The sequence below is a fragment of the Oryctolagus cuniculus genome, chromosome 16 (assembly GCF_964237555.1).
Source record: "Oryctolagus cuniculus chromosome 16, mOryCun1.1, whole genome shotgun sequence".
Taxonomy (NCBI): domain Eukaryota; kingdom Metazoa; phylum Chordata; class Mammalia; order Lagomorpha; family Leporidae; genus Oryctolagus; species Oryctolagus cuniculus.
In genome coordinates this window covers 24,196,246-24,217,107 of record NC_091447.1, presented here as the reverse complement: position 1 = coordinate 24,217,107, position 20,862 = coordinate 24,196,246, and the positions used below count along the sequence as shown (strand labels likewise).

The 20,862-nt window shown below is 40.0% G+C and overlaps 1 protein-coding gene across 6 annotated transcripts in view; it reads right to left on the bottom strand.

Annotated features, from left to right (window-relative positions):
- BBS9 (Bardet-Biedl syndrome 9) overlaps window positions 1–20,862 on the bottom strand; it is a 440,716-nt gene that overhangs the window by 76,985 nt on the left and 342,869 nt on the right. For all 6 annotated transcript variants that reach the window (XM_008261624.4, XM_008261625.4, XM_002713746.5 and 3 more), the window contains one exon: window positions 6,622–6,804. In XM_008261624.4, the coding sequence (XP_008259846.1) occupies window positions 6,622–6,804 (183 nt within the window). The remainder of the gene's footprint in view (window positions 1–6,621; window positions 6,805–20,862) is intronic.

Here is a 20,862-nt window from a genome sequence, read left to right as displayed (position 1 = left end):
TGGGGTTAGAAACGTGCCAGGGGATTCCAATTCAGTCCCATCAAGGTGGCATGTTCCAATGCCATCTCACTAGTCCAAGTGATCAACTTCAGTTCACAACTGATCACACTGATAGGTCTAAGAGTCAAAGGGATCACACAAACAAGACTAGTATCTACTAATACTAACTGATAGAATAAAAAAGGGAGAGAACGATCCAACATGGGAAGCAGGATACACAGCAGACTCATAGAATGGCAGATGTCCTAAACAGCACTCTGGCCTCAGAATCAGCCCTTAAGGCACTCGGATCTGGCTGAAGAGCCTATGAGAGTATTTTGGGCATGGAAAGCCAAGACACTCTGGCAAAAAAAAAAAAAAAAAAAAAAAAAAAAAAAAAAAACAAAACCCAAACCCTAAATGAAAGATCTCTGTGAGTGAGATCCCAGTAGAAAGGATGGGCCATCAAAGAAGGAGGTACCTTTCTCTGAAGGGAGGAGAGAACTTCCACTTTGACTATGACCCTGTCTGAATAAGATCGAAGTTGGCGAACTCAAAAGGCTTCCATAGCCTTGGCAACTCATGACTAGAGCCTAGGGAGATTTCTGATGCCATAAACAAGAGTGTCAAATTGTTAAGTCAACAACAGGAGTCACTATGTGCCCACTCCTCCTTATGTGGGATCTCTGTCCTTAATGTGCTGTCCAATGTGAAGTAATGCTATAACTAGTACTGAAACAGTATTACACTTTGTGTTTCTGTGTGGGTGCAAACTGATGAAATCTTTTCTTAATATATACTGAATTGATCTTCTGTGTATAAAGATAATTGAAAATGAATCTTGATGTGAATGGAATGGGAGAGGGAGCGGGAGATGGGAGGGGTGTGAGTGGGAGGGAAGTTATGGGGGGAAAAAGCCATTGTAATCCATAAACTGTACTTTGGAAAATTATATTTACTAAATGGAAAATTATATTTACTAAATAAAAGTTAAAAAAATAAAAAAACTCCTGTATAGTCAGGTGAACACAAACGAACATGAGAACAGGAGTTCTGATTTCTACAGCTCTGTAGAAAAATAGACACAGCTCCTTCTTGCTGTCTTACCATCTGCTGAATATACACTTAGTCATCTCAGCTGTTTCCTATGATAATGAGAAGCAGGTCTTTATGGACATCAGGAGGGGCACAGAAGATTCATCTACCCCCAACCCCAAGTAACGCTCACTACCTAGAATGCGGCTTTTGAAAGGAGTCTGAGGCCATGGGCAGGCCCAACAGGAAACAATTTGTGATTGTAATGTCTATATGGGCCATATGAAGAGGGAGTAGCTGTACTTATGCCAGCTTCTTGTCTCGTCTTTCTATAGATGCATAAATCTTCCCAGAGAAGTTCCCGATTCCTGGGATGATGTCTGGACATTGCTGCTCCTAGGATACCAAAATAAGGGCTTCTAAAGCAAACACCATGGCGTAACTTAATGTCAGTCTCCTAACTACTTTTGTTGATGTATTAAAAACACGCACAGATTATTAACAGAAAAATTTTCATGACCAACAGTGCTACATAACAGCACATTCAGCATAACAGAGCTATTCTGTATCTAGATTGTCCAGTGTGGTGGCCACACATCACATGGGAATATAGAACAGTTGAAATAAGGCCAGTGCGATTTTGTTAATTTTATTTCATTATAACTTATTTAAACTTCCTGTGGCACATGGCTAACAGATGGGGCAGCATGGGACTAGAATGCTTGCTTGCAATGCTGTAGTAAAACCACAAAGGACAGGATTTGTTGTATTTGCTGAAGTATGCTAAGTACACCTAAAACATAGTAGGTACTTAATAACTATCCACTGAGTGAATAAAAGACTGGATAACAACATTTGCCCTATTAAGCCAATCCTGAGGGATGCCTAGCTTTGTACCCTTTGACCTCGGTGCAGCATCATGGGAGGGAGACATGTAGTAACACAGCACTCTTGGATTCATACCAGTAACACAGCCTTCATCGACCTTGGTAGATATTTTCCAAAGAACTTCAAGAAGAGAGAGGGTCAGAGGCATCTTCAAATTCTGCATTGAGAATTCCAATACTCTGAAATAGCCTGTTACTAGCCCAAAAGGTATGAAAAGGTAATCATTTTTAAAAGTTCCTATTAGGTTCTCTAAAGGAATATTATTGTAGTCAAAACTTCAACATCAGGAAGTTGGTAGGGATAAAATTGGATTATCAAATCTACTGATAGAATTGAGTTTAAGAGCTAACCTCTTTTTGGAGATACCAAATAGAACATTTAATGTTTTTCTTAAAGGGAAATGGGATATCCTTACAAAAACACATCTGGCATATATAACTTTCAGCACCTTAAAAAAATTACACATAATAGTTCACAACACCAGCATTTATTTGCCCCCAAGTAGTATTGAGAAGTGACAAAAGCAGAAGAGCATTACTAAAGAGACAGATCAAATGAAACAATGATGAATTTTATTCCAAATGTGATAATGTTTTAAACAAAATACTCATAATATGTTACAACAAATATTGCTTATCATTAGGAATAGCAGATCCTAAATACTTTTGCTTTGGAAACCTGATGCTACTAGGGAGAAAATACCCCAGAGTTGATTTTATTGCATTTAGCCTGCCTTATGACACATACCGTCTAATAACAGCACAACAAGTCATTATGCAGAGCCATTTGAAATGTAAATAAAACATCTCCTAGCACTTCCTCATACCTCCTAATACTTGTAGGGACATCTGACCTTGAGCTGAGAGTCTTCTGAAAATGTTCTTCACATGTCTCAAGTTTTCTCCCTGACACATGTACTCTGCCATCCACCCTCAACCAAACCATCTAAATTACATTCAGATTTTTGTGGTATCATAATAACTTCAATATGGGGGATATTTTCAACATTCTGGTAAGAGAGTCCTTTCTTCCCCACCTCACCCTCCCTTCCAAGCTATTTCAGGTTTGCATATTTCATTTTCACATCTCAGTGGGATACCCATCACATAACATTTATTTGTGAGGTCTAAAGGCATAAAGCGGGGGATTGGGAACTAGCATGTCAAAACCACACACTGTATGTGTGTGTCTTAAAGAATGAAAAAGGATTCTTTTTCTCTCAAGACATATAAGCTGTCTCAACAGTCTAAGTCCAAAGCGAATACCACAACCTAATTAAAGATGAAGAGCATAACAAGCGGTATTAAAATGTCTTTTTTGATTCATTCTTCTCCAAGTTATGTTTTTATCAAATGTCTTGTCTCATTAATGACGCCAATAGGCATAATGAGCACACGCACCTTCTAATCTCAGTTCAGAAGAGCTGTCGGAATGCTTCTCTACGTATGTTGGGAGGCATGATGGCCGAGAAAACACAGGCAGGATAGAAAATGGCACTCAGAAGAAACAAAGTCCATTTACCTGCACAAAGGGATACTGATAGACCCGTAGACAAATGAGGCTGCTTTTACAGAGCTCCCGAGTGGCAAATCCCATAATCTCTTGGGAATCAACTCCTGTATTTAGAACTTGTATTTCTGCGAAGTTCTTTCTTTGAATCTAATCATACTTCAGGGACAGCCACGTGAGCTTTTGCACTGTGCAGTCAGAGAGGGTCCCTGTGTTGAGAAAGCCCCCCTGCCTGGTTGAATGTCTTATTGTCACCACCTTGAAATTCTTAATTTTATCTTTGAACTTGTATTTTGTAAATGAAGTTTGATGGGGCAATAAAACAGGTGTATGAGAAGGGAAAATTGGTGCAGTAGGCAGGCCTCCTTTCCCTTTCCTGCCCCATTCACACACAGCCCTGTGGGCTCAGACTTCCCATGGCTCCATGATGAGAGAGGATTCTGGGAGACTCAGGCAAGTACAAGGAAGACATGCAATGTCTAGATTGAGTAAGGCACTGACCACCTTGAGAGGCTTTCTATAAATTGGAATTGGTTTTGAAGAAAGAAGGCAATATAAACAGCAAAACATGAATGACTAACAAAGCCCATCGCAACCTTCCAAATTTCTGTTTCCTTGCTGTATTAGCCAATCATTGAAATGGAAAATGATGATGTAGATGGAAAGGGACAGAGTGACACATACTTGCTTTTCCCTCTAGTACTTCCTTGCTCATCAATACAGTGAAGGTAGAGAGTGCTGATCAATAGGCACATAAAGTCTAAGTCTTGTACAGGAATTCTGAAGTTCTGTAAGAACAATACTTGTGCATGGACAAGCTGCAAGATGCAAACTGAGTAATTATATTGATTCTGCATATGAGTTTAATGCTCTTTCTTCCATTTCAAAGTAGAAGTACACATTTTAAAGATCAATGGCAAAATTCATCCTAACCATTTTAATTTTTATTACTTAGAATGGCATGAAATAGCAAAGCACCCCATGACAAGTGGAAAGAGACTGCAAAAAGTTTTGTTGACCCCTGGAGGATATGTCTAAGACTTTAAGTGGATGCCTGATACCACAGAGAGTACCAAATCCTGTATTTACTGTGCTTTATCATAGAAATGTGTGTATAGGAAAAAGTTTATAAATTAGGCACAGGAAGAGATTGACAATCCCATAATGAAAGAGAAATTATAACAATATATTATAATAAGTTACAGGAATGTGATTTCTTTCTCTTGAAAAAGTCTTGACAAATATTAATGTTTTTTGGACCGTGGTTGACCAGTTAATTGAGACTGCAAAAAGTCAACCCATAGATAAAGGGGAACACTGTACCTGTTTTAACAGTGCTTTAGGCACTTCTGTCTTGCTTGTTGAACAAGAGGCCTGCATTCTCATTTTGCACTGAGCCCTGCAAATTATGTAGCTGGCCCTGCCCCACTTCCTTCTGCTAGAGATTACATCCACTCCATCTGTTCGGCCTGCTCACCACTTGTTAGCTTTCACACCATTTTCTCCATTTATCTGTCCAACAAATACTGACTGTGCTGTGCTCGGGCACGGTCAGGTACTGAGAACATGAACAGGAATAAATACCAGCACTGCCGTCAAGTAGAGTCAAGAAGATGGACAAACAGCCATGAAAAGGTAAAATGCTGAATTTACACAACCCTCGTGAGGACAAGAAATTTTACATGTAAAGTGTATAAACCACCTCCATTACTGATTGCTAATCCACAGCGCTCTACTCAATGATCTCATCTAATTCCTATCAAAACTTATAAGGCAGGTCCTACCATTGTTTCCCTTTAAAGCTACAAAAGAGATCTAAAAAACAAAGAACCCAGACCACTGTGATGATTAAGTGATGCGACCAAGAACTCTGATGCTACCAAGCTTTTGAGGGAGGGGAGGCAGCTTTAAGTCTTTAACTCCTAAATCTGAGTTCATAAATGATAGCTATCATTCTTATTAATATAACATGTAACTGTAACCATTGCAATATTTTCTATTATTGCAGTTAACTGTCTCCTTTTCTAGCTTCTCAAAGGTCAATTTTAGTTGTATTTTTTTTGTCAAACTGTTACTTGCCACTAAATATATGTATTCCAGTTTATTTAGTATTATGCTGAGACCATGAAATACCATTTCTTTCCACTCCCATTCCTTTTGATCTAACATCATTTTGACCTAAATTTGAGAAGTTCAATTTATCTGATAAAACTTGTGATTTTCAAAATTATGTTCATGACTTTGTTCACAGACATACAGGGAAGTGGTTACAAGCTAGGAAACAGACAGACCTGGGTTCAAGTCAGAAAGACACGGAACTCTCAGAGCCTAGATGTTCTTATATGTTAAATAAACATGAACTTATAGTTAAGGTACTGTTTTAAGACTAAATTAGATAATTCTTATGAAACACTTAAAATAGCACCTGAGATCTAGTAATCTATTTAACACACACACACACACACACACACTCACACACTGCTTTTAGAACTATTTTTAGTACCACGTTCTCATATCTTGGTTTAAAAATGTATTTGAAATGATCTTTTGCTATGAAATGTACAAAAAAAAACTACTAAATTCAAAGGTCTCTAATTTCCAAGATGTACATTATTTCCTTGTTAGTAAAAGCACATAAAACATTCCCCAGAATGGTACCTGGTAAAATATACCACTATGCTTCAGGGACCTGAGATGTTTTTATTTAAGTGATTTTTCACTAAAACTCTAAATACCACCCTCACGGAGAGACCTTTTCATTCTAAATGGCCTATCCCAGATTCAAGGGCAAGAGAGCTTATAAACTACACATAAAGAACTCTGTCAGTTTTAGCAAGGCCATCTCAGTTCTAACTTTTGAGGTGACACTTAAATTTAAGGACATTGAGCAAATTAAAATGGCCGCACTGTTTGCTCTGGCGGGAAGGGAAAGGATTAGCTAATCTGAAGTTTGTTCCATCACTCAGTCCGTCAAAGCACTGTTTCCCTGGCTTCCCGGTGATTGAAGAGCACATAAAAAAATAGAGTGGATGCCACATAAAAACGGACTACAGACCTATTTTGAAAGAGCTCGAGGGGAAAAAAGGCCTTCGTTTAACAGTTTTGTCATGGTTTAAAGAGAAAGAAAACAGCATTTCTGTAGAATACTATGGCTCCGTCTGATACCTTCGAACACACCACAGCCATGTGCCATCGCTGGGGGGTCCTTACCAATTCCTGTGTGTCTTCCTGTAGAGGCAGAAACGCTGCTTCCAGAAGCGCGAGCTGGTCGGCGCTGAGCTTCTGCCACAGCCCGAGCAGCAGGATCAGCAGGCGGGTGGCACTCTGCAGCCGGCTCAGGGACTGCAGCAGGTCGCCTCGGTTCTCCTCCACCGCATCTGCCAGAGCCGTCACCTGTGCGGTTACAGACTCCAGTTAGCCAGAACGTCACCGCTCCTGAGCCCGCAAACTACATTTGGCATGGCCCTGTTTTTCTTTAAAACAACTTGATGAACTTTGTCTTGCACAAACTATGTTGAGTAATAAAACAGTTATCATTCATCTGCTCACTTCCTCCTGTTAAAAAAAGAAAATGCCCAAAGTAATTCCAAATCCATATGGCCAGAAGAAAATACCTTTTTTAATGGAGACATTGTTCAGTGTGTTCTTCACCACTGACTGACCTCCTTCAGTATATGATAATGTAAGTGGCTTCTAATCAAGTTATTGCCTTTATTACTAGCCACAGATTACTCATTAAAATATCCTTATCAAAATAATTGAATTTGCCTTGGGGTTCAAAATTACAAATTCATTATACCTTTTTCAGCAAATAACTGGAAAAAAAATAACTGGCTTCTCTGATATTAGGATTTATGTTTCATGTCATTGAGATATCCATTATTTCATATTTGTATCTAAAAACTAGATAATGTTAAACATTCGACTTGTTGAGTAATATCATTTTTAGCACAAATGTCAAGCACTAGCCCACGGAGACCTGAAAGAAAAAAAGTTCAGGGTGTGTTAGCTTTATAATGCCAAATCTATTTAGGATAAAATTGGCAGGAGTGAGTTGAATTGGCTTTTTTTTTTTTTATCCTTTTGAATAATCCTGTGGAAAATAGAACTAAAGCAACAATTGGATGGAATATTCAGCACTGCCCATTGGTGCTTTACTTTAATGTCTTGGTGAATTTTGTGCTCATTAAAAGTAATGAACTGACTGCCCAGAGGCTGCAGGCGTCTGACTGTCCCCTGAGCAGAACAGCAAAAGCCAGGGCAACGTGAGCACCTTCATGTGAGTGCCCACCAGCTGCAGCAGCCAAAACTCAGACGCGATGCTGAAGTCCGGTGCAGACGATCCAGTCGGTGATACTTCCTGACACTGGCCCAAAGGGCTTGTTAAAAAAGGCATCATTCTAATGCATCGAGCCTACAGCTGTGTGGTCTCCCAGAGGCCCTGCGAGAGGAGGGGCTGTAAAAGGACAGTCCTCCGAGTGTCCGAGAGACACTTGGAGAGAAATACGGTTTAGGGAAAGGCAGAGCAACGGAAGGTCCTTGTGTGAACACGCTACTTGGCTAAGGGCTTGCACGAGTTGTAAAAAGCAATCCCAGTGCGCATGCAACCCTGCAGGGAGTCACAGAGGTTTGGACAGAGACCAGCATTACATAAAGTGCATCACCTTACTATGTGCCTAGGACTGTGCTACTTTCCACTTGTGTTCAAAAGAAGTACACAACAGTGCATAGCCCCAAAAGGATCTTAAAATTTCTTGGAAAGAAAACACACATATACAACCAATTAGTGGGAAGAAACACTGCTATACTAATATCCTAATTGTGCAGAACAGAAAGTAAGTGTGAAAGATGTTAGCAAAGGGACGGATTACTGTGGGCCAGAGTTAATATCCCTGGGGCCTCTTTTACTCGAATGGGGCTTGGAACTCATCCCTTTCCCATTATTTCAAGAAGTCCCTTCGAAGAGATGGAGAAAGGCCACTTTCCTTAAACCAAAACACCTGGAATCATACACTTCCTCAACGCTCACCATAATTACAACAGACTCCTGCAAAAGTCCAAGTTTATACTCCTGTTCTGCCTGGGAATGTTACCATTTAAGCCTCATTGTGCGTCCATAATTTTATCACACAGATGCTTACCATCAAAAAATCCAAAGCATACAAAGATCAAGGTCATAAACACCCACAGGGTGCCAGGTAAAGCAAAGAATTTGCGGGAAACACTATAGGTAATGCACCGATGACAGACCCAATTTCCACCTTCCAAGAGATCGTAATGAGAAAGGCAAGTGAGTTCAGGAGGAAGATTCGGACCATGTAAGGAGGATGCTCCAGAGGACCGAGGACAGTGCTGTTATCATGATGACCATGTTAGTGACAACCTGGCCAGTCAGGGGAGCCCAGGCTACACGGCAAGCACATGGCTCTGGGCCACACAGGTGTCAGTGCCTGTAGTCGTCACACTTCCACGAACACATAAGTGGCATCCTCTCTCTTTCACAGATGAGGACTCTGAGGTTCAGCAGATGTTAGACATGTGCCCATAACTCGACAGGCCATCTATGCCCATGCTTAGAAGGGCTCTGTGCTGGTGTAACACCCTGCTGTTTGTCCTGAACTTCACCATTTTATTGAGTTTTTTTTTTTTAAGGGAAGTCAGTGGGATACTGGACACAAGAGGAGCTATGTGCACTCAATCATGTGAGTCAAATTCTGACACTTAAAACAGGCACAGATCACACAAAGATTAATGGTAAGAGTCATGCCAATCATTTAAAAGTTTTTAGTTTTTCCTTACTTGGAAATATATTAAATAGAAAATTAAAAACACCAATCGAAGTTGTGAAGTAGACTACTGAAGAAAGGAAAAAACTGTATTTTAGGAGCTGTTTTAACAGCCCTTTCTTCCTGCCTTTTTAACAAGCAAGGGTCCCTCATATTCATTTTGTACGGATATCTGCAAATTAAGCAGCCAGCCTGACCACACACCTAGTAAAACAAAGAACAGGATTCAAACATTGGGGTCTATTATACTCCAAAACATGCTTGAGAGGAGAAGCACTCAAGGCTCAGAGCTGGTGCACTACTACTCACTGTTGGAGTGTAGAGGGCCTTCGAAAGGAAAGGGTAGAGGAAGAAGCAGGAGTGTGCTGGAGGTGACTAAGCTAAAGAGAAAGAATTGTTTGATTTTCAGGAATTTTGCAAGCCAGTTAAACATTGTCATTACTAAAAATTAAAACAAACTTAAAAGTAAATAAAGTACTTTAAAGCAAAAGTGATAAACAACTGGAACTCAATCATTCCTACTATGGTACTAAGCTCTTGAGGTTCTTCACGCCTATTGAGTCTGTATGTTGGAAACACTTCCCATCAAGGAGCTAATGGCTACCTCTTCCCAACTCTACGTTCAGAGATATCACACTGATGACTTGAAAATGGTCCCAAGGAAATAAGGTACACTTTGAGTTCCACCTACTCTCCCTGTCACCCCATGAGTCACTTTGCCCTTCAAAAACTAAAACTTAAAAAAAAAAAAAAAATAGAGGCCAGTGCTGTGGCGTAGCAGGTAAAGCTGCTGCCTGCCTGCAATGCCAGCATCCCACATGGGTGCCAGTTCAAGTTCTGGCTGTTCCACTTCTGATCCAGCTCCCTGCCAATGCACCTGGGAAAGCCGCGCAAAGTCTCTCCACATGAGAGAGTTGGATGAAGCTTCTGGCTCCTAGCCTGCCTCTCCCCCTCTGTAACTCTGCCTTTCAAATAAATAAATCCTAAAAAATGGATATTGGGTCAGGGCACTTTAAAAGTGAAGGAAGCTACATGAAAAAAGCATTAAAGCAGAAAAGCAGAGGATGCTTGTTTGGGAATGAACTACCATTCCACTCTGGGAAACACAAGGATGACACTAAGAAGCTCAGCTGGCCTACTGCCACAAGGCCCCAGAATGTTACAGTGAAGAGCGCGCACTTGACTCCGTAGGCACTGGGGAGCCACGGAGTATTCCGGGTGTGACCCTTTCTAGACGGAGGCTGCACTCTAAGCAGTCAGTGGATCGTAATAAATATTTGGGGCATTTGCTAGGACTTAAGTGAAGCCTTTATGCACGTTCCTCACTATCAGGGGAAAATTCTCACTAAGTGTAACAGCATGTCAGTTCATGGACCCACCCAACTTGCTAAACACAGCTGTGGTGGATGAACGACTCAGCGAGACAGCAGCCCAAGCCACAGGCTCTTTCCTGAGCAGGGCCCAAGACACATTAATACGAGAGCAGCATTGTCTCTCTGTGTTCAGTCTCAGTGGATGCATTGCTGTGCCATTGTGGAAAGAGTCTGCTATCCCCAAGTGGTCATGGAAATTGGAAAGAATTGGGATAAACAATTCCTTATGTAAATTACCCCCAAGGACAATCTCCCTGACCTACTGGCCAGCATGAAATACTAAACAGACCTCCATGTTCTCAATTTAGTTTTACACGTAACAGCCAAGTTTATACTTTGTTCTCCATGAGAGCCAAATGAATCTAGCAGAATTAGCCCAGTAAGAAGGGCTGGGAAAACTAGACCATCAAGACTGAGGTCTGTGTGACCAGGACCTAGAAGAGCTCACACTGTTCACCTGGAACTGAGAACAGAGGCCAACCAGCTCCAGCTGCGAGGACTTAAACTGGGGTGGGGGAAGGTGGAGGGGTTCAGGGCTCACCACCAGCTGAACAAGATGTGTGTTCCCTAGTGTTCAATAGGACTAAAGAAAGGAAGGGCTTTAGGAAACAATAAATGCTAACAGCGTCAAGCACAATGTGTTGATGACCTTTGTTTTGCTTTTTCAAATTGAAGGTTTCCAAATAAAAGGGAGACCCCAAAGGACATCTCTGTCCGGCTGCCATATCAGATGATGCCAAAGTAATGAGGCAGCGGCCCAGGGAGCTGCTTGCAGGAAAATGCTCAACTCATAAAGTGAGTGTGAAATTAATCCCAAATATTTCCAGCTGCCAAGATAGCCTCTAAAATTGGTTACAGAAAAGCAGCAGCAGCAACAGCAGAGCAGACATGAATCACACTATGAACATGGACATGTCCAATTTCTTCACCTAAACTTACTGTCCAATCTGCTTCCCAATTTCGTGTGTGGCACACGGACCCCACTGCATTGCTGTTTAGCTGTCATGTACTGAGGTCTGGCTGTGAGCCAGGCACTCTGCTCAGGACTGTTCTACCCAAATTATTTGGTCCTTTTGAAACTCCTGAGATAGCAATCACTGATCCCCTCAACCTGGCTCCTGGGAGAGGTGGGGGAGATGGAAGACCACAGACATCTGAGTGCACTGCCCATGACCATGAAGAAGGGTGGAAAGGGGCAGAGATCCCAACCCCATTTAATGTTTTTCCAGGGGGAACCAATTCTTCTACACCAATACACAAAAATACAAGGTAGCCCCATAAAGCAATCTAGAATTATCATCTTGGAAATTAAAGATATTAAGTAAAAACACTACTAATATATTACATCCCAAATAGGCCCGATGCACTTTAGTTAAGATTTCTCATTGTTGGGCCTTTAATATGAGGTTCACTTGAGTTGGTTAGTTTCTTTTCATCGTTGGTTGGTACTGTCTGACATCACAGTATAAGGGAAATTAGTTTACAATCTGAGGATGGGAAGTTAACATTACCATGTTTTCTTCTATTAACAAAGGTAATTTTATTAACCATGTCCCATAGAGCTTAAAAATATGAAGACTTTGAAAAGCAGCTCTTAGACTTGCTCCTTCAGTGAAGTTACTTTTTGAAAGGTGGTGATGCATTTGTCCCCAAATCTCACATTACAATATTTGCCAATGGTCTGAGTAAGTTGATGTTTTATAATAATAATAATAGCAGTAATAATGATAATAGTATGTATTGAGGGCTTTCTAGGAGTCAGGCAGGGAGTATCTCATTTAATTCTGAAAACAATTCTGTGACACAGGTACTAGTATTGCCCACATTTTTAACATATGAGAATTACAGAAAAGGTCAGCAAGTGGCACAGCCAGAATTCATACCCAAGCAAGATCATCATGAAATTCTGACTGCACTGATTTTCTGCCTATGCATCAGTCTCATCGTAGGCAATATGTGGAACAAATTATATCAAGGGCTCCCCAATGGGAGGTTCAGCTTTGCTGACCTTCAAATACCCTCATACGAATTAAGATAGATTTATTTTAATAAAAGGCTGGCATGGATGAAGCAGTTAAGAAACTGGAGTTCCTACAACGTGGATGAGTTTACACACCCCCCCTTGGGAAGAAAGCAATAGGCTGTTCTGGAACAGGCACTGGCTTTAGAGCCAAGGAGACAGGGCTTCTAGTCCTGGCTTGCCGCTAAGCAGCTTTATGTCAGTGTTCAATGTACTTCCCTTTTCTGGGCTCTAGTTTCAACACCCTTAAAATGTGGGAAATGTGATCTCTGACATCCAACATAGCTCTAAGTATCAGATTCAAAAACTTTAAAATTGCTTTTGGATGACTCGTTGTTCCAAACTATCCATGCCACTTCCTACCCTCTATTTGTTCTCATGCTGGGTTTCTTGTTTAATTTTTATTGACTTGGAATTTTTAATCTATAAAATAACAGTAACAATATTTTTCTTTGGCCAATTGATGGGATTATGAGAATTAAATAAAAGGTGTTAAAAAAAAAAAAGGACAACAAGTATTGGCAAGGACGTGACAAAATTGGAGTCCTCAAAGCTGGTAGGAGTGCAATATGGTACAGTCACTTTGGAAAACAGTCTGCAGTTCCTCAAAAGTTAAAGAGTTCATTCGTAACCCAACAATCCCACTTCTAGGTATATATCTTGAAAATAAAAATATTTGTGCACTCAAAAATGTGTTCATGAATATTTATAGCAGCATTATCTATAATAGCTACAACATTAGAAAAATGTCTATCAAGTGGTAAATGGAAAAACAAAATGTGGCATATTCATAAAATGGAGTATTATTCAACCATAAAAAAACAACAGTATTTATATGGACTACAGTATGGATGGATCTTGAAGGCATTATGCTAAATGAAAAAAGCTCAAAAAAGGAACACATATCATGATTCAATTTCTATGAAATATCCAGAGTAGGCAAATCTATAAACACAGAAAGCAGATCAGTGGTTGCATAAAATTGGGGATGGGAGGTAAGTAGAAGGACTAGGAAATGACAATTGATGGGTGTGGGGTTTCTTTTAGGAGAGATGAAAGTGTTCTAGAATTAGTAGTACTGGTGGCAGAGCCCTGTGAATATACTAAAAATCACTGACTTGTACATTTTAAATGAGTTGTGTGTATGTAAATTGTATCTCAATAAAGCTATTTGAACAAAAGTAAGAGGTACTTTGAAAGAATAATTCATGTAAGGTAGATAAGTGACACAAATAAAGGCACCTTTACCTGGGCAGAAACTTGGATATATTAATGATTATATCATATTACAATTTAGGCTTCATGACATCTGAGATAGTGGAATTATCACATGACCTTGGAGGCAACTGGATGTAAGTACGAATACATACTGGTAATACAACTTACTCCCTGTTTGATCTTTGGCTAGTTACTTTACCTCTCTCACATTTGTTTTCTCACCTATAAAATAACCATAAAATGTAGTTAAGGGGGCTGGCACTGTGGTGCAACAGGTTAAAGCCCCAGCCTGTAGTGCCGGCATCCCATATGGGCACCAGATGGAGTCTTGGATGCTCCACTTCCAATCCAGGCCCCTGCTGATGCACCTGGGAAAACAGAGGAGGGTGGCCCAAATCCTTGGACCCCTAAACCTATATGGGAGAAACCTATATGGGAAGTTCCTGGTTCCTAGCTTTGGATTGACTCAGCTCTATCTGTTACAGCCATTTGGGGAGTGAACCAGTGGATCAAAGATCTCTGTCTGTACCTCTCTCTAACTCTGTCTTTCAAATAAATAAAATAAGACTTTTTTAAAAAGGTAGTCAACATCTTTTCCATTTATTTCTAATGTGTTTCACTCCTAGTCACTATTCCTTAATACTCTGTAGTTTATCATGGCTCACATCAGTTTAGGTACAATAGGTAAATTCTGTGTTTTTTTTTTTTTTTTAATAGTGGATCAACAATGACATTGAAAAGGAAGGACTCCTTTGCTGCTACTTGAAGACACACTACCAACCCACCACCTCCCAAAATGAGGCAGAACAGCTGTTCACCCCCTCTGTCTCTGACACCCCCCCCCAATCCCTTAATGGGACAGTGCTCATTTTGTGTCTGAATTTAATCAAGTCTCCAAATAAAATGTCAAGAGACCCTGAATCAAATACATTACTAAAATCTAAGTTATAAGCACTGGATTCCCTTTGTCTACCCCCTTAACAAATCTTAAAATAGGCACACACAGACACAAGTTTGCTTGGTATTACTTGTTTTGTAAAAATCCTGAGACTTACGGAGCTAGCTATTCTGATGTTCATTTCTACCTTATTGAAACCGCTAGAAAACTTAGTGCTTTGAACAAAATGTTTCTGAAAGACATGAAAAGGCCAACAGAAAACAAGACTCATACTCAAAAAGCTCAGAAAATTCCAGTGAAAAGAGCAATTGATAAGTCCCAAACATGTCCCAAATTTTCCAGTACCAGGTACGCAGTGGGTGTCTCATAAATGCTGGATGAACTGATTAACTTCAAAGTCATTCTACCTAAAAAGCCAGCACAACTAGAAGCCATACTAAAACTGCCTCTTAAATTGTAGACGCACTGAATCAGGCACTGTCAGACTCCCAATTTGAAAGGAACCCAAGTGATGTCACATGGAAACAACAGACCTACCTCAATATATCTGTCATCTACTTAAAAAAAATTCTCCAATTCACCTTTAGCCAGAGTTGCCTAACACCAACTACAGACAGCTCTGATGACTGCTGAAATGGATTTCTTCTTCAGACTGCAGCCCTCTGGGTTAGAAAGACCTGTTTTCAGTCTAGCAGATTTGGAAGCAGTTAAGAAACAGGGCACATTTCTCTCAATGATGTTATCCAAGATGGCATTTGTTGCAGACTTCAGTATGGGAAAGGTCTGGCACTAAAAGGGGAAAGAAATAGTTTACCTAGTCTAAAACTGTTACCTTGGTGCCAAGATCCAATTTGTATCAAAAATAATTGTTGTTTGATCACAAACAATGAAATATGGTTCAAAGGGAAACGAGAAGGTCAAGGAGATGGCTTGAATACCAGACAAGCACCTGGAAGTCTGGGGAGCAAGCTCCTAGCCAATTCAGCACCCATGTGCATTCATTATGTACGTGCTGAACCTCTAGCTGATAGAACCATGGGGTTCTTATTTCTAAGGCATAAAACAATTTATAGCTACTTTGGCTACATTATTTAGTATAAATAGGAAGGAAGACTGGATTAACGTCTATTGCACCACACATAGAGGATTCCCCTTTAACATGCATTTACCTTAAAGTTGTAAACCAAACCCAGGATTAGAACACACAGCCATGTTAACGCTTGAGATAGTTACTAAGACAAGAGGGAAAGTGTGCCATATCCACTCTGTAAAAAGCTTCAGTCACACAAATTGTCTTCATAAAAGGATCTGCTAATTTATGGAACAGCCATCTGATGCTTCCTAATACCAAGGTATGACTACTGTGCCTCTTAGAGGTCATGATGGTTTTTCTAGTCTAGGATTCTAATTTTCCCTGACACCAATCTACACTTGCCAAATGCCTTGAGAATTCACATAAAACTGGTTTTAGAAAAACAAATTATTCCTGAGAATTTCTTTATACTATATGCTATAGAATTCTTTTTTAATATTCTACCCAGAAGAACTAAAAGGCAGGTAGTGTCAGAACATAGACTTTGGCTGGGGCTCTTAAAATATATACCATTGATATATAAAAATGTTAAATGAGAGAGACAAATCATTTACAAGTGACACAGAGACAATTTTGCTATTTCTGCAAAGTTTATCTGCCAAATAGACATGTAACTTAATCAGCTGAAAGGAAGTTAGCTCCAATGGTTGGCTAATATAAAGCTAAAAATACTACTGATCTCAAGTCTGATAACTATTTTTACCTTTTTCTCCTCCTGGCTGACCAAATTTTTACCCCTTTCCATAAAATTAGCTACCCATAGCCAAGTGAAACCCGTATTTAAAAAAAATAATAATTAATGGAATCAAGTTGTAAAAAGAAGAATAAATGCTCTTTGGACCCTGGTTACTCACTGAACAGATTGTCGTTAAAGTTGGAATATATGGTTGGCGATGTGAGAGCTCATTTTACAAGCCCTGGAGAATGCCACAGTTATCACTCTCCAAAAACAACATCCATGTGGTCTGATCCAAATAGTTGCTAAGTTTAGACTCTTTCAGGCCACATTCCTACATGCAGACATATCAATAATTATGCAGCCACCCACACAGCCTCAAGTGCCATCTCCAGGGAAGGAAAATGATGGACAGATGGGCAGCTGGCTAGGCATCCTAGGAGCATTCTTCCAGCCAGCAAGAGCTAAGACACATTATTACACCTGATCAATTAGAGTTTGTTGATGACCCACCCAAAGAGGCAAAAAAAGAGAGCTGGAAGATCTTAACACAACTGTGATACTGCCAATCACTTCCCTGGTTCCCGAGTTCAAGAGGTCAAAGTGACACAGTCACAAAGGGACTCCAAAACAAAGTAAAACTGATAAGGTTTTTAAAAAATACATATGAATCTTCTTTTAAAACATCTAGTTTTTTGAAAAGGGTCTGTTAGTTTTGAATACTTGTGGCTTATATATGTTTTTGCTTTTTTTAGATAAAAGACAGTTAGGCCACTCTCTCTCATAGTACTTTGGCAAGACATGAAAAGGCCTACATGGCTCAGACCACATGGAAATACAAAAAAAAGACAATGGAGTGGAGCTACCTGGTTTCATATGGAGTGACACTAGGGTAAACTGGGTATTTCAACAATTCATGGCTATTGGAACACTAAAATTGCAAAGAGCCTTGCAGAAGATAAGTTGTATCTGACTTCTACTAGACCCTAAACTTCTCCAGGCCAGAGACTATCTTATTGTTTGTTCTACCCTCCCCTAGTTTCTGGCTCACAGCACGCATCAATGCATGTTTGTTACACTGAAAGAAATTAAAAAAAATTCTGATGACTCAGTAGCACAAGAGTATCCATTAAGATGGTAATTTATAGGTGCACCACTTAGGCAAGGGAAATCTATCCCTATATTCCAGGTGAACAAGACCAAGGCCTACCATCTTTTAAAAATATTTGTAGTCCCTTATTTATTGGATTTACTACAGGTTGTAAATAACTAGGTTCTAAATTCATGCCTTCCATATGTATTACATTACAATGGATTCTGAAATCCTTTTATATGGAGAGTGTTATGAAGTCTGAAATTTAACTATATAATTCACAGGCAAGGTCATATGACACATGCATGTGGATCTGTGTAAGCTACCTTCTAGAACACAGTTCTTCAACCTTTCATTAATGACATTTAGCTCCAGATAATGCCTTATTGGGTGAGGGGGGGGGCAAGGGGTGTCTCAGGTGCTATAGTAACTTTAGCATGCTTGGACTCTATATCCTACATGCCAATAGCAACTCGTGTAACAGTCTATTTTCATTTACTACGAAATATTTGAGGCTTAGTAATATAAATAAGGCTTATGTAGCTCATAGTTCTAGAGGTTCAAATGCATAGCTTGACTCTACTGAGTGCCAAGGCACCTTTAAAGCTAGAGTGTATGAAAGGGACAGATAACATGGTGAGACAGTGACCTGATGAGACAGAAGTTGTAATGTGGAAAGGGCCCAGGATCACTTTTCTCATGACAACCCTCCTCAAAGAACTAATTTAGGTCCCAGAAGAACTACTTTAATCCCTTCTGAGGGCAGTGCCTCCCAAGATCACCAACAGGGCCCCACCTCTTAACATCATGTACTGTAGACTAAGCTTCCAATACATTAAGTCTTTGGGGAGACAGTCAAACCAAATCCAAGTAATAGCACCCCACCATCACCAGTTGTGACAACTAAAAATGTCTCCCTGGAGGCAAAAATCACCCTTATTGGAATCCACTGAATAAAGTCAATGAGTTTGTACTCAAAACAGCTATTCTTCTCATCAGAAGCAAACCCCACAAGCAAATCCCAGAAAGAGCTACCACAAGCACTTAGTTTACTGGCATCTCCAACCACACTGCAGACTTTCTATTTACCATGGTGACTATCAGAAATGGGTGACATCAGACATTTGATAACCAGCATTATGAATATCAGAAATGGATTCACTGGCAAAATTAATGATATTTAGAATATGTTGATTAACTGAATATGTTTATATGTATCTTCTACTTTGCATATACCACATGCATGAATCTAGGAAGACACTGATGGATTCGGTCCAAGGCTTGAGACTATATGATCCTGTGTCTGGCTGCTTGATGCCCGCATGAGGGGAAAAAGGATCCTATCCTAGATTATTGTCTTATGTGCCTCAAGTGACCCTTTCCTTATAGGCAGTGTTCTAGCACCCGAAAGTCAGCAGGGCCTTAACCTACACTACAGTTTAAGCTGTATGAACCACTCTGTGCTTACAAAAGCTCACTTAATAATTGTCTTCATGTGTGACAAAATTTGACATGCAACGTGGGAAAGAAGCTTACCTCATTCATCAAGCTTTTGGATGATATTTGTTTACTGAAAAGAACTGTGCACGATCAACTGGCAAGGCAAGGTAGCATGTAATGAACGTTCAGTCTGTGTGAGGTACATGGAGACACGTGATTTAATGCATTAATAAGACAATAACAGCCATTAGCTACTGTATGTATGTCTACTAGGCACAATCTTGAGAATTCCAGCTTTGAGTCCTGAACCTTTTCATACCCTTCTAGTAATTACTGTTTTTGATGGAAAAAAAATGAGATTCAGAGATTAAGCAATTTGGTCTAAATCACAGCAATGCCAACCTCCAAGCCAAGTCTGTCTAAAATGCACAAAGTCCAAGAATCTCTTACCATGCGATGCTGTTTCCTTAGACACACAGATACACTCACTCACACACCTACTTACACTACATGATAAATGCTACACAAAAGACTATTAGGTTGAGTTAATAGGAGAAAAATCTCTCCAACACCAGACTTTCTGGGGATGAAGGATCAAGGATTCCAAAAATTCTCCTTCTTAAATAAATCTACATTTGAGTATTTGACTATTCAGAAAGGTATTTGAGTTCTATGCATTACAAGTTTTTATTTGCAAGAAAGAGTTACAGTGACAAGGGAGAGACAGAGAGAAAGGTTTTCCATCCTCTGGTTCAATCCCCAATTGGCTGCAACAGCTGGAGCTGTGCCGATCAAAAGCCAGGAGCCAGAAGTTTCTTCTGGGTCTTCCACGTAGGTGCAGGGGCTGAAGCATCTGGGCCATTTTTACTGCTTTCCCAGGCCACAGCAGAGAGCTGGATCAGAAGAGTAGCAGCTGGGACTAGATCTGCAGAGCATATGGGATGCTGGCGCCACAGGTGGAGGATTAACCTACTGTGCCTCAGCACCAGCCCCTATACATCACTTCTTATTATTTTCCATCTATACAGAAGATATGTTACCTCCCTGGATCTGTAGTCACTTGAGTTTGTAACCCCTTCAATAACCATAAGACCTCAAACATTAAAAAAAAAAAAAAAAATGGGGTCAGTTGCTCTACTTCCGATCCAGCTCTCTGCTATAGCTTGGGAAAGCAGTAGCAGATGGTCCAAGTGCTTGGGCTCCTGTACCCATGTAGCAGACCCAGAAGAAGCTCCTGGCTCCTGGCTTCGGATCAGCGCAGCTCCGGGCATTGCAGCCAACTGAGGAGTGAACCAGAGGATGGTAGACCTCTCTCTCTCTCTCTCTCTTTTTTTTTTCTCTCTCTCTCTCTCCCTGCCTCTCCTCTCTCTGTGTAACTGACTTTCAAATAAGTAAATCTTTTTTTTAAAAAGGTGTATTGTTAGGAATCAAGGCTAAGATTGACTTAACAAAAATAAAATGCTTATTCAATTTATCAAACAAATACCAATTGAGTACCCATGAGTGTTAGGTATTGTGTAGATCTGAATGGAAAAATGTGTATCAGAATATGACTGGAATGGGGGAAAAGTCAATAAATATTTGGAAGCCAGGGACATTTTTCACATTTTGCAAAAAAATTTCAGAAACTATCTTTACAGTGATCTTGAAACGTAACTCACCAAAAGATAATTTATGTACAACTCTAATACAGAAAATAATTTTTAAAAACACAGGATCCATATTAGTTTCAGTCCTAGTATAAGTATTCTAATTAAAGTTTCTTTGTTAAAACAAAACACACAGTGAAAACAGAAAAACAGGAGAAAAAATAAGACTGACTTGGGAGGGGTAGGGGAGAACCTCAAGAAAAGT